Here is a 12,440-nt window from a genome sequence, read left to right on the forward strand (position 1 = left end):
TTCATACTCTAAATCTTGAAATGATTTCCAACAAAGAAATTGTTCTGTGGTCCTTGATCCGACTGTTCTTTGATTTAAACCTCATTGGTGCTGAGTAGGAAGTTGAGATGATATTAGGAAATATCAAAATTCATTTACCAATTGAAACATTCGTCACAGTGGAGCAGCTTTTGTTATCAAACTTTGTCAAGTTATATTATTGAAAATAAATAAATATGTCAAGATTAAAAATTGCTATACATTTCTAGGATGATTTAGAGCAGGGATTGTCATAATTCAGATCTAAGCACTTTTCACAATAAAAATTATCTAAATATTAGTTTTAAAATATATTATAAAAAAACAATAAACACATATATTTTTATTCCATTTTTCTTTGACCTAATGCTTTTGCATGAAATGTTGTACAAGTTTTGACTTTATGAGTTTAGATTATTCCCATATCACCAATTTGACATTCCTGCAAAAGGAAACATTCACATCCATTTGCAGACTTCAGTTTCATTGTGTGGGACACCATCTTATCAGTGTAACATAAGTTTTAGAATAAATGTTTAGAATGTTACATTGGAAATACCTAGAATAAAATTTTAATTTCAGTTTTCTTTTTTTTTTTTGAACTTAAAAAAATTCAGACATAAACTTGTGCATATATGATTTGGATAAAAAATAATTCACCCTTAATGTGTACATTGATAACATCCTCAGAAGTTTTATTTAAACATGTACATTTTATGTTCGTATCTATCAACTACAATCAACCCAGACTTTGTCTACATAAGTCTACATAATTCTAGTTCAAACATTTACGATTCAGACTTTGAAGAAAACAACAAGTTCTGGCGTCACATTAGAGATAATTAGTTGTCAACTGAACACAATGTCCATAGAGGACAGTTCACACAAAATATCATTGCACTTATTGCACTGACCTGCTAGGGATCTTTAATACTCTGCCTATTCACATTTATTGATGTTTTTGACCACATCAAGCAAAATAAGAATTTAATAAATTATGGGATACACTTAGTTATCAGTCAATGTTGAGAAATGTACATTCTATATAAGTTAGTGCAGCAGATCATGTTATACTTGTATCTCAAACACATTAATATAATGTAACAAAAGGTTAAATAATATACCGGTAACATGATTGTTCTTATTCCATTCTCAATATACAGTTTATAGATCTTTTAGAAAACTGTTTCCGTCTACCTATCAATACAGAGTTTTGATCAAATTATAGCACAGGTTTCATGCTCTAGGCATGTTCAATGCACTCTGGTCCAATCTCTTTTGTAGACCTGTGGGGGAAAGGGGGGGAGATCTTGGAGATGGTTTTCATGCTGCCTTCAGGAGCTCAGCAAACACTACTCCATTTGAGTTCGGATTCTAGCTTGAATCCCCCTTGATATGTAGCCAAGCAGATTATACCACTCTGCCACACATCCCACTGATTGGGATAACTAACTAACAAATCACATAGAGATAAATGTGGTTCTGAATTATCTCCATAACAAGAGTTTGAAACTAGAGGTCTTTTAAATGTAACCAAAGAAATTAATTCTTTTTTTTTTATTATTTCATTTGTTAGACATTAACGTTTGAAGAAAAAAAAAAAGGCATACCCCCCCCCCCCCCCCCCCCCCCCCAATGGATACAACAAAGTATCTAGTGTATTCCAACCAGCAGCCCAGTTGAAACGTTTGAGAATGTTGACCAACACATGATGGGAATGCATCCAGTTATACACTGCACTTGAAAGAAAAAATCAAATAAATGTAAATGTCACCAAGAATATAGTAAACATTTATTCAAATATTTTTTGACAGCAACTAAACACAAGAAAAGTCCAACTCTTTGGAATGTATGCAATCTCTAATTGTCTGTGTATGAAAGTTATATGGCGTAGTTCATTAATGTGCTGTGAATCCCAAAGTCTCAAGCTGAAGCTCTGAAGAAGACATTTATCCATTTTTTAACTGAAATTCTACGCATGGATTCAAATCCATAGCCCATCTAGCTTTAAACAGATGCTTGGCCTCGGCAGAAAATAAAGACAGCAATCTATTGTCTCTTATAAACTGATGGCCACAGGAAGGAATCAAATTCACTTCAACTGTTCTAAAAATCTAGTAAACGCAAGGAAGACTTTTTCTTTCAATTTGCTACTTCCTCTAGAAATTTGTTTTGTTTCTTTCTTCCCAAACCTCACAAAGTGTCAATCAATTAATCATGTGTCAATAAATAAAAAGAAATAGAATAACACGAGGAACAGCTAGCTCTTGACGGCTATAAATATAATGAGTAAAATAATGATCACAGCAGCTAATATTAAGATAAACATCATCTTCCTGTTCTTCTTCTGGTACTTTTCAGCTTTCTGTAATTGCACTAGCCCTTTCTCTGTGTGTGTGGCTGCATTGTCAATGTTGTAATCAATCCTATCCAGTATAGTGCCCTGGAGATAATGAAAACATTGTCAAGAACTGTAGCCAAGAGGTTTATAATGAATATTAACATTTGACACCATTATTCTAATCACTAACGTTAAGAGAAACTTAAGGACAGAAAACTAAGAAGTAAATTAGCAATATTACATAAAACACTGAACCATAATTTACATACAAAATTATAAAGGCAATGTTTTCAATTAGGGATAAAGTGCAGTGTTTCACATGACTACGCAAACCCAGTTGCAACCTGTATATTTTTCCGTGCAGTGGTTGTCCCCAGATGGTCTATTTAAATTTTCTTTCCGACCAATAATGGCTTTTCTTTGAGTCTCAAATGTTTGTCCCACAGCTTTTGTGAGAGCTCTCCAACTGTCTCTTTCAGAGACCATCTGCTGCCAGCTACTTTCCTCTATGCTAGTGAAAGCGAAATGACAACTGAGTTGATCTTCATAGCGCTTATGGGAGCACCTCTGATATGCCTTCCTTTGTTAAGGTCACCAAAGAAGATTGCCTACGGCATGCGGTTGTCTCCCAAGTGGGAAAAGCGTCTGACCCAGCGCAGATGTTGAATGGTAATAAGTGCTTCTATACTGTCCACACTGACCTCCAGCAGAAGTTATTTGTAATAAGTGTGTCCATTATGAACCAAAGGTAGCTTTAATGGAAGCGTTCAAGGAGCCTTATATGCCTTCAATTGAGCACCTAGAGGAGGTGTGGTGGCTGAGTGGTAAAGTGCTTGACTTCCAAACCGAGGTCCTGGGTTTGAAACCTGGTGAAGACTGGGATTTTTAACTTAAGGATCTTTGGGTGCCTTTGAGTCCACCCAGCTTTAATTGGGTACCTGACATTAGTTGGGGAAAGTAAAGGAGGTTGGTCATTGTGCTGGCCACATAACCCCTTGTTAAATGTGGGCCAGAGAAACAGATGACCTTTACATCATCTGCCCTTTAGATTGCAAGGTCTGAAAGGGGTACTTTTTTACTTTTTTTTTAGAGCACCCAGGTTTCAGAGCCATACAAAAGTGTGGTGAAAACCACTGCTTTATAAACATTAACTTTTATTGCTAGGTGAAGAGACCTATTCTGCCATACTCTCAGTCTGAGGCGACCGATCACAGCCATTGGCCTTTGCGAAGAAGTTATCTCAGCAAATTCATGGACGGCAAGTTGAAGCTCCTGTTTAGTGTGTGCAAGAAGAGTGCAATCGTCCACATAGAGCAGCATATAACTTCACATTGTTTCTGTTCACTGGCCATCTTACTAATTATTTTAAAAATAATATGCTGCAAAGGCAAAAAAAAATGACCTGAACAGAACCACAGCCAAGAGAAATCATTGATGAAGAGTTCAGTAAATTTATATTTATATTTATATTACTGAATGATATTAAACTACTCAATAGGGATCCTAGAAGTTCAGAGTAAACTCAGCAGGAATGTGTGTTCTGGTCTCAATTGTTATTCATCATTTAGATCAAGTTCAAAAGTACAAACTCATTTGTTTTCTTTTCATGGTATCCGATACACAGCATTTTTCAGTGGCAATTACTCTCAAAGGCTTGAGAAATACAGGGTGCAAAATAACTGTCTATCCAAACAAAGTCTGGTTTATAGGAACATGGCTGATTTATAAATATCATACCTAACTCTAAATAAACATACCTGGTCTACTATCATTGAAGCCAGGTCTTTAAATATTTCATTCAGATCAGTAATAGATCTAACGATCGCAGCAACTTCTTTTTCTCTCTGCTGGACAACTTCTGAGTTATCTTCTACTAACTGCATCTGAGCAGACGTGAAGCCCTGAGATACAGAAAAAAATTGTTAGTGACTTCAATCAGTTCCTTTGGTCACATCAGCTGCGCAGAGAGGGGGGAACTGCTGTGTGGGCGACATCGTTCCGAACATAAACAATACCCAGGCTTTCATCTCACTACTCTGAGATGAACCATAGTCGTTCTACGACTGAAGGATGCCAATGATGATGATGATGATGATATATATATATAATATGAGAAAATATTGCATTATGATAATCTTCATTTTCATCATAGAACAGTAACTCACTAATGGTGGATAGAAATTCTTGGTTGTTGAAGTTTCACATTTCCACATTATTTTCACTTTCAATCATCAACTTAATTCCAACTTAAGAAAATTTTAGTACAAATTAAGGAATAGTTATGCTTATGCAATGGGACTTTTTTGTTTTCAGTCTGTGTCATTTAGTCTAAAGAAATGACATATCTAATTAATCAATGGTCTAATTGAGTGTATTCAGTAAAATATAACAAAGAATGGAAAAAAAAAAGGATTTTATTTTTTGTATTGGTACCTGGTACACATAATAGCATAACCGATTAATTGGTTCACTAATAACAACATAATTTAATTTGGCACTAGCTATGCAATAGTTTACAACTCAATATATTAAACTCATTCTCTCCTAATCGACGATACCATCATTGATTTTGACCTCATTAAATTAAATTAATGTTTAATTTTTTAAACTTGACTTCGAATGATATAAAAAGAGCTTGCATTTCCCTTTTACTCTATACCTAATACAACATTTTCTGATAACAAACAACAAAGCTATTGAAGCCCAATTATAACAGGGGTAGTAAATAGTAATGAGCAAATGAAGAATTCCTTCAAAACGTGGAAAAATAATTACGGAGAGAAAGAGTTAATGAAATTATTTGATATTAGATAAATGTTAGGTCGGGGGGGGGGGGGGGGTGTAGATGTTGGATTGTGTGTGCAAGTTTTGTTTATTTATCATGAGTTGTGAGTGGCACATGAGAATTGTTTTTAACAAAGCTATTTTATACAGGGGAGGTTATTTGTGTTAGGCCAGTAGTCAGTTGGAGTGCTGATCTGATCTTGGTCAGTAGCAGGTTTCTGTGTTTGTTTTCTATTCCCCTAGAGCAGCGGTTCTCAACCTTTTAAGCTCGGCGACCCTTTTTTACAGTTCCACCACTCTGCTGCGATCCCCACCCTCCCCCACAGCAATAGAAGAGTAGACAATAACAATCCATATTTTCGATGGTCTTAGGCGACCCCTGGCAAATGGTCATTCGACCCCCAAGGGGGTCGCGACCAACAGATTGAGAACCCCTGCCCTAGAGTATGAGGGGGATACTCCATTTCTTTTTTACTTGAGTCCTTACAGGTTACTGGTAATCTCTAAAATATGATTATACAGTTCTAGCCTAAACGCCCATGTACTAATTGTAAGGGTGTATTTACCTTTTTTTTTATCCTATTGAGATGCCCACATTTGTATATGTGAATCAACTGATACTGGTATGTAAATAAATCTTAGAAGTTTGTACGCTATTGTTCAGTGTTGATATAATAGCTGTGCATATTAAAATAATCTGGAATGGTCAACCCCTTCATATATATGTACTAACCATTATCAGAATCATACCCTTAGTACAGTGTGGTGATGCATTCAACCACATCGAGCCATTTGTCAACAAAATACACACAGCCCAGCTGCATCTTTATCCTTAAATGACCAGCACCCAAATGGTTCTTTATATCTGGGAGCCCACATTGCTCTTTACAGTAGGGAGCACCAACTTAAAAAGTTGCTTACAATAAAATGAACTTACTTTGTTGTAGACAATATCTGAGTCAGCACCGAGTCCATCTCCTAGTAGACTTGGGTCACTGTTTAAATTTGTTCCAAAATATTGCTGTGAGCGCTCTTCTCTACTCTTGATTTCTAGAATGTGATAGAATTAGAAACAAATATAATTGCAAAGATATAAACATTTACAGAGATAGAAATTATAGGAAATTAAACTTGGTGTTGTTGTTTTTTTACATTTCATTTAGACAATAAAAATTTAAAAAAAAAGAAAATAGATTTATTAGCAGGAAAATAATAGACGTAACAGAATCAAGTTCAATGTTTGATCTAACAAATTTATTTGAAATGTTCTAAAGAAATGGAAGCTGAAAATTGGGACTAGTCAAATTTGCATTTGTGGAGAGTCACCAGAGAATGCCAACCATGTCCTTTAAAGCTGCATTTAGCTGTCTAAAGCTGCATTCAGCTTCCTAAAGCTGCAAACAGCTGCCTAAAGCTGCATTCTCCATCAAGAGGCACTAGCCTAAAACACCCTTCTAGAAGTAAAACTATACAGAGAGCTGCCTAATCTGGAAACTCTGAGCAGTTCATCTCAGGTTATTCATCTGAACCATTCAATATAATAATGAGAATACAGAAGAAAAAGAAGAAGTGGAAGAAGTTTAAAAGAATGTTAAATAAAAATACTTTAATACAAATAGGCAAAGCATTTTGGTGTTTACAAATAATAAACATTTACTTCTTAAATATGCTGTCTGGCTTTTTCTAAAATTAGTTGACATTTCTTGCATGTTAAAATAAAATACTTTAATACAAATACGCAAAGTATTTTGGTGTTTACAAATAATAAACATTTACTTCTTAAATATGCTGTCTGGCTTTTTCTAAAATTAGTTGACATTTCTTGCATGTTAAAATTAAAATACTTTAATACAAATAGGCAAAGTATTTTGGTGTTTACAAAATAAAATATATTTACTTCTTAAATATGCTGACTGGCTTTTTCTAAAATTGGTTGACATTTCTTGCATGGTTCTGGCAACAGAAGAAACAATGTTCATAGTCAGCTTCTGTTCATGGGCTGAGCCTCTGTGGCTTTGGTTATTGATTTGTTGCACTAAACGTTGAGTGTGAAAAAACATCTGAAAAGAGACATTTTTTAAATCTAAGTTTCGGGGTGGGTGTTAACATCCATAGCTAATTATTTTGTTTTGTTCATAGCATATTCTATACACATATCTATGCTAGTGAGACTGAACCCACCTGAGTGATCTGTTGGGTTCTTATCTCTATCTCATATTCTTCATCAATACTGTCATCCATTGTCGGTCTGTTCAAATATTTATCATGAAGGGAAGATAATTCTTTCACTATAAAAGAAAAAAAAAGGTAAATTCTTACTCTGCAAGCACTGTAACCAAATAAAATAGTTTATGGAGAAAAGTCTGAGCATTAATGAAATCTGAGATATTATGAAACAATACTTTTTAATCTTATTTTTATAATAATTTTTTTTTTACATAATCACATTAATTTATAAAATGCTTCAAAAGTGGAATTTACAGTAGGATATAATTTTCTTTTTCTTTCCAGTTTTAAAAAATGCTTTATATGTAGGTGCATGCAAATATTGTAAGGAAATAAAACAACAACAAAAGTGGTGTTGAAATAAGATTTTCACATTTCTTTTTGGTTTTTGAGATCTAAATGTGACAGACAGATAATTACTGATATTAATGATTATTATAATAAGTAAGTTCAAACTGAAGATCTGAATGTCAAAGTGATTGTTTTCTCAAGAACTAGAAATGGAAATGAATTGATGACACAAGTAGAGAGATTTTGACTCAACTACAGTTTACTCTAAGTCCTACAAATCTAGTCATATCTTTTCAACTCACTTTTTTCTTTTATTTTTGTAAACTCAAACTGAATCTCAGTCAACTTGTCAATCCTGAAATACAACAAGAAAATATCTATCCAGGACTACAGTACTAGAGACTGTTTACATTTTTAAATTTCTAATCCTAATTGTAATTAAACTGAATGACGTAATAATGAAAAACCACAGTAAGCTCAATCCTGAAATACAACAAGAAAATATCTATCCAGGACTACAGTACTAGAGACTGTTTACATTTTTTAAATTTCTAATCCTAATTGTAATTAAACTGAATGACGTAATAATGAAAAACCACAGTAAGCTCAATCCTGAAATACAACAAGAAAATATCTATCCAGGACTACAGTACTAGAGACTGTTTACATTTTTTAAATTTCTAATCCTAATTGTAATTAAACTGAATGACGTAATAATGAAAAACCACAGTAAGCTCAATCCTAAAATACAAGAAGAAAATATCTATCCAGGACTACAGTACTAGAGACTGTTTACATTTTTAAAATTTCTAATCCTAATTGTAATTAAATTGAATGATGTAATAATGAAAAACCACAGTAAGCTCAAAGAGACTTAACAAAAATTTTTTTTTGACCTAAAGCCTAACACACAATATTTTAACAGAGCAGAGCATTTAAATAAACAGATAAGGTTGCAAATTAGATTTTGATCAAAATCTCTGTATCCAGGCACAATAATTTACATACAAGTGCTGACTACTAAGAGAAAATCTAACATTTAATGTTCATAAGTCCTGAGTTTGTAACTTCTTCAATTTCAAGAAAAAAAAAAAGGTAACTCTAAATTTGTACGCACTACGAAATATCTAAATTTAATTTCTGTAAAACTATGGTTTATAAAAATGTGAACAGAATAAAAAAAAAACATTTATGATTTACCATTCAGGTGGTAATGTTCCTGCACGAGCTGATGCCATTCCCAGCTCTGGGTCCAGATGAGCACTGGACATAAGGGATGTTCGATCATCAGCCGTCTAAACATAAACAGAAAAGATAAATGATATTTGCTCTAACATACTTTTAATAAAAGTCTATATATCTTTTCAAGTGAGAATCTTCCTCTGCAGTCAAGTTCTTAATATTATACCTGACAGTAAAGACCAAGTCATGGTATTACTATTTTACCATTATAGCTTGCAAGGCTGCATAATAAACTTGTAGATAATCTTTATCGTCCCGACCTTCTCCCTTACATCTCTGTGAACTATGTCATGGCTATTACACTATTCAAACTAATAGTAAAAAGATTCCTGAAGGCAAACCACATTTCACTCTTGCAAAGTGATGATGATATGTATAAATGATAATAAAGATTGGAAATGTTTGCTGACAGTATTCTTTCTATCTACTAAAAGTGATGTGTCATCTAATGGCTTTAAGTTTAATCAGCTTATTGCTCATTTATCTTGCACCTGACACAGATTACATAAATTAGAGCCTTCAAAGCTACCGTCATACTTTCCTATTTTTGCTCTTCTGGATTGTTATTCAGTCACTGTAACAGTAGCACACCATACAGAGTGACTGCCTGCCCCAATTGGCTGAAGTTTACACTCAATACTTTCACGTCAATGTGTGAGCTTAATTAAGTTTTTCATCTTTTCCTAACTGCCAGCATACCATAACATTCTTTGCCTATTTTTTTTTATCAGTACAACAGCAGCAAATAAAGGCTAAAATTTATAACTACATTACAAGACTTTCAGATTAAATAGTTTTAAAATAATTTTTAAAAATAAGAGCGTATTTAAACCTCAGACTGTGAGTATAATGTTTTTTCAGAAAATTATTGCAAATCGAACCAATGTCAATCAAGCTTTTTCTTTGAAAAAACCCAGACAAAAAAAGTAAGTCAGTAAAATATCCCTTTAAGACCTTGTGAACTAAAGGGCAGATGATGTAAAACTCATCTGTTTCTATGGCCAACAGTTAACAAGGGTAGCATGTGGCCAGAACAATGACCAAACGTCTTTACTTTCCACAACTTATGTTAGGTACCCATCAGAGTTAGGTGGATTCAAGGGCATCCTAAAAATCCAGAAATTCAAAATTGCTGACTTCAGTGAGATTGGAAACTGATACCACTTGTTTGGAAGTCAAGCACTTTACCACTCAGCCACCATGCCCACAACCCAGAAAATATAATAATAAAAAGCACTCACACAACAAGAAGGCTTTAAAAGTATAACATATAAAAATATCTAAATTTATCTCTATTGAAGAATGAAACTTTTTAACAAATTGGGTAAATCCATTTACACAGTTTTTTATATTAGCTATGACTATGTCGGCTAGACGACTAAAACCCATTTTCATAGTCTACTTTCATTTTCATGTGAAAATTACAAAGTGATGAGGGAACATCTTGCCATGTTTGTACATGCGCTAGATCAGTTTTACACAAACTAAAGCCTTCAGGTCATATTTGGCTAGAATCTATATACAAAGTATACCATAGCCCTCTATAATATCACCTGATACATTACAAAGGTTTAATGTTCTTCTTTGTGAAAAAAAACAACACTTTTACATTTTCTGGTACACTGTGATTATTCAATTTATAAAAAAAAAATAAAGGGTTTATCCCCCCTTTCGCATCCTACCAACATATAGTATATATTTGTTTGTTTGACATGTTTTGGATGTTCATTCCGATTTGAAGAATATTACATCCTAGCCCAAACCACCCTCAGGATTGCAGGTGATAGTGTCGAGAAGGGTTCAAACCAGAAACAATTGAGATGACAGTCCAGAGCACATACCACACAATCATAGAACCATCTGTAACATGAAATGAACTAAAACGACATGACTCGATAGTCTCTGCCTGTCTTTCTTCTTATATGACAAATTATTTTTAATTAAAAAATGGCGATGTCGTATCTCGTCTAAAATTACATTCTAAACTTTGAGATATACTCATGATCTGAGATTTGACTGTTACATAAAGATAATGAAAAATAAACAGATTTATAGATTTATATACATATCGATATCTATTCTAAGACTAGTTCTTATGCCATACAGACTTACTTGTTCAGAAAAAATGTGTCTGCTTTGAAGTGCATTATTTCGCATTAAAATGAACACTTCCGTCAAGCTTCTTGTGGCCATATTTTTGTACTATAGCAATGTATAGACTAGATCTATTTATAAATAGTGTAATTTGAAGCCTGAAATCCCTTTAACCAGATGATCTATTTTAATTAAATATTTAATTGGATATATAGTCTACGAATCTTGTCGATTTATTGATTCTAAAGTCTATTAAATTAATAGATCTCTCAGTTGAGTGTAATCTAAGTTTTTAGAATCTTCGTGTTATGATGTTTTTAAATGTATATTAAATATATATTGACTACACGTGTTCCTAGGTTAATCTAGTCATGCATGTTTATAACAATTCCGTAACACTCAATAACAATTCTATGGTGGTAATGCTGGTATCGGCTTCAAGGGTAAAACTTCCTTCAATGGTAAGTTTTATCGATTTCAGATTATATCTAGTCCTAATCATCTACTTTTACACTATTTACAGTCTTTTACTAGATTATGACTGATTATGTAGATACTTTAACTGTCTAGACTGGTGTCTACTTGAGATCAATTCAAATTAGACTCTCTATTAACTCTATATAAATAATATAATACTACACTACACTATAGAGTAAGAGTCAGTAGACTGAGTAAGTGAGTAGAGTGACTAAGAGATACTTGAGACAGTTCAAGTTTGAAGTTGATCTTGAGTTTCAGTCTCTAAGATCTATATATATCTAGATCTAGATTCTAGACAGAGTCAGAGAGTGTCACTAGTCACTAGACTCTAGAGAGTCAGAGGAGATCTAGCAGTAGCACTTTTCAGACTTTTGACACTAAAACTTAAAAGTGAGGTAGTTATCTATTGTGACAGTTTAAATTGTGAGTTTTGACTTGACTGACTTGAGTAACAATATGATGAATATGATATGAATATTATGATTAATTATGAATAATAAAATAAAGTTATACTTTTTTTTTTAAGTCATAAAATAACAAACTAGCCAGATCTAGAAGATAATATTAATAACAAGTTAACCAAGATCTAGAGATCTACATTAGTATTAGAGTCTAGAATCTAGACTCTATAACCTAAATCTGAATCATGATTCATTTACATCTAGATCTAGAATCTATACATATAGATCTAATGAACGTGGATTTTTCATTATTGTCATATTAGTGAATAGATAGTCCATAAATTATATTATCCTGTTTCTTTTGTTGTTTTTCCATTTATAATTTTCGGATCTCATCAACATTATTTTTTAACCAGAATATAATAATAATAATAATAATGCACTAGACTAGATTCTAATTCATAATTGAAATGAAAAGTGACTGTTGTAACGTCATTAGCTAGACTTAAAAAAAAACTAGATTTAGAATCACTATAAAATAATAAATATATTACAAAAAAATA

The 12,440-nt window shown here is 33.0% G+C and overlaps 1 protein-coding gene across 2 annotated transcripts; it reads right to left on the reverse strand.

Annotated features, from left to right (window-relative positions):
* Positions 1–1,639: 1,639 nt before the first annotated feature.
* LOC106079256 (syntaxin-16-like) lies at positions 1,640–12,259 on the reverse strand. 2 transcript variants are annotated; one of them, XM_056036259.1, is made up of 9 exons: positions 12,136–12,259; positions 11,015–11,127; positions 8,861–8,955; positions 7,963–8,015; positions 7,325–7,431; positions 7,041–7,203; positions 6,081–6,193; positions 4,117–4,260; positions 1,640–2,461 (listed from the first exon to the last, which is right to left on the reverse strand). In XM_056036259.1, exons 2-9 carry the CDS (start codon positions 11,093–11,095, stop codon positions 2,279–2,281), a joined length of 939 nt encoding a protein of 312 aa, XP_055892234.1. In that variant the 5' UTR covers positions 11,096–11,127; positions 12,136–12,259; the 3' UTR covers positions 1,640–2,278. The 2 variants fall into 2 exon arrangements, with proteins under 2 accessions (XP_055892234.1, XP_055892233.1); XM_056036258.1 differs by having other exon boundaries at positions 11,015–11,163; positions 12,136–12,251.
* Positions 12,260–12,440: the final 181 nt, after the last annotated feature.

Source organism: Biomphalaria glabrata, chromosome 7 (assembly GCF_947242115.1).
Source record: "Biomphalaria glabrata chromosome 7, xgBioGlab47.1, whole genome shotgun sequence".
Classification (NCBI taxonomy): Eukaryota; Metazoa; Mollusca; class Gastropoda; family Planorbidae; genus Biomphalaria; species Biomphalaria glabrata.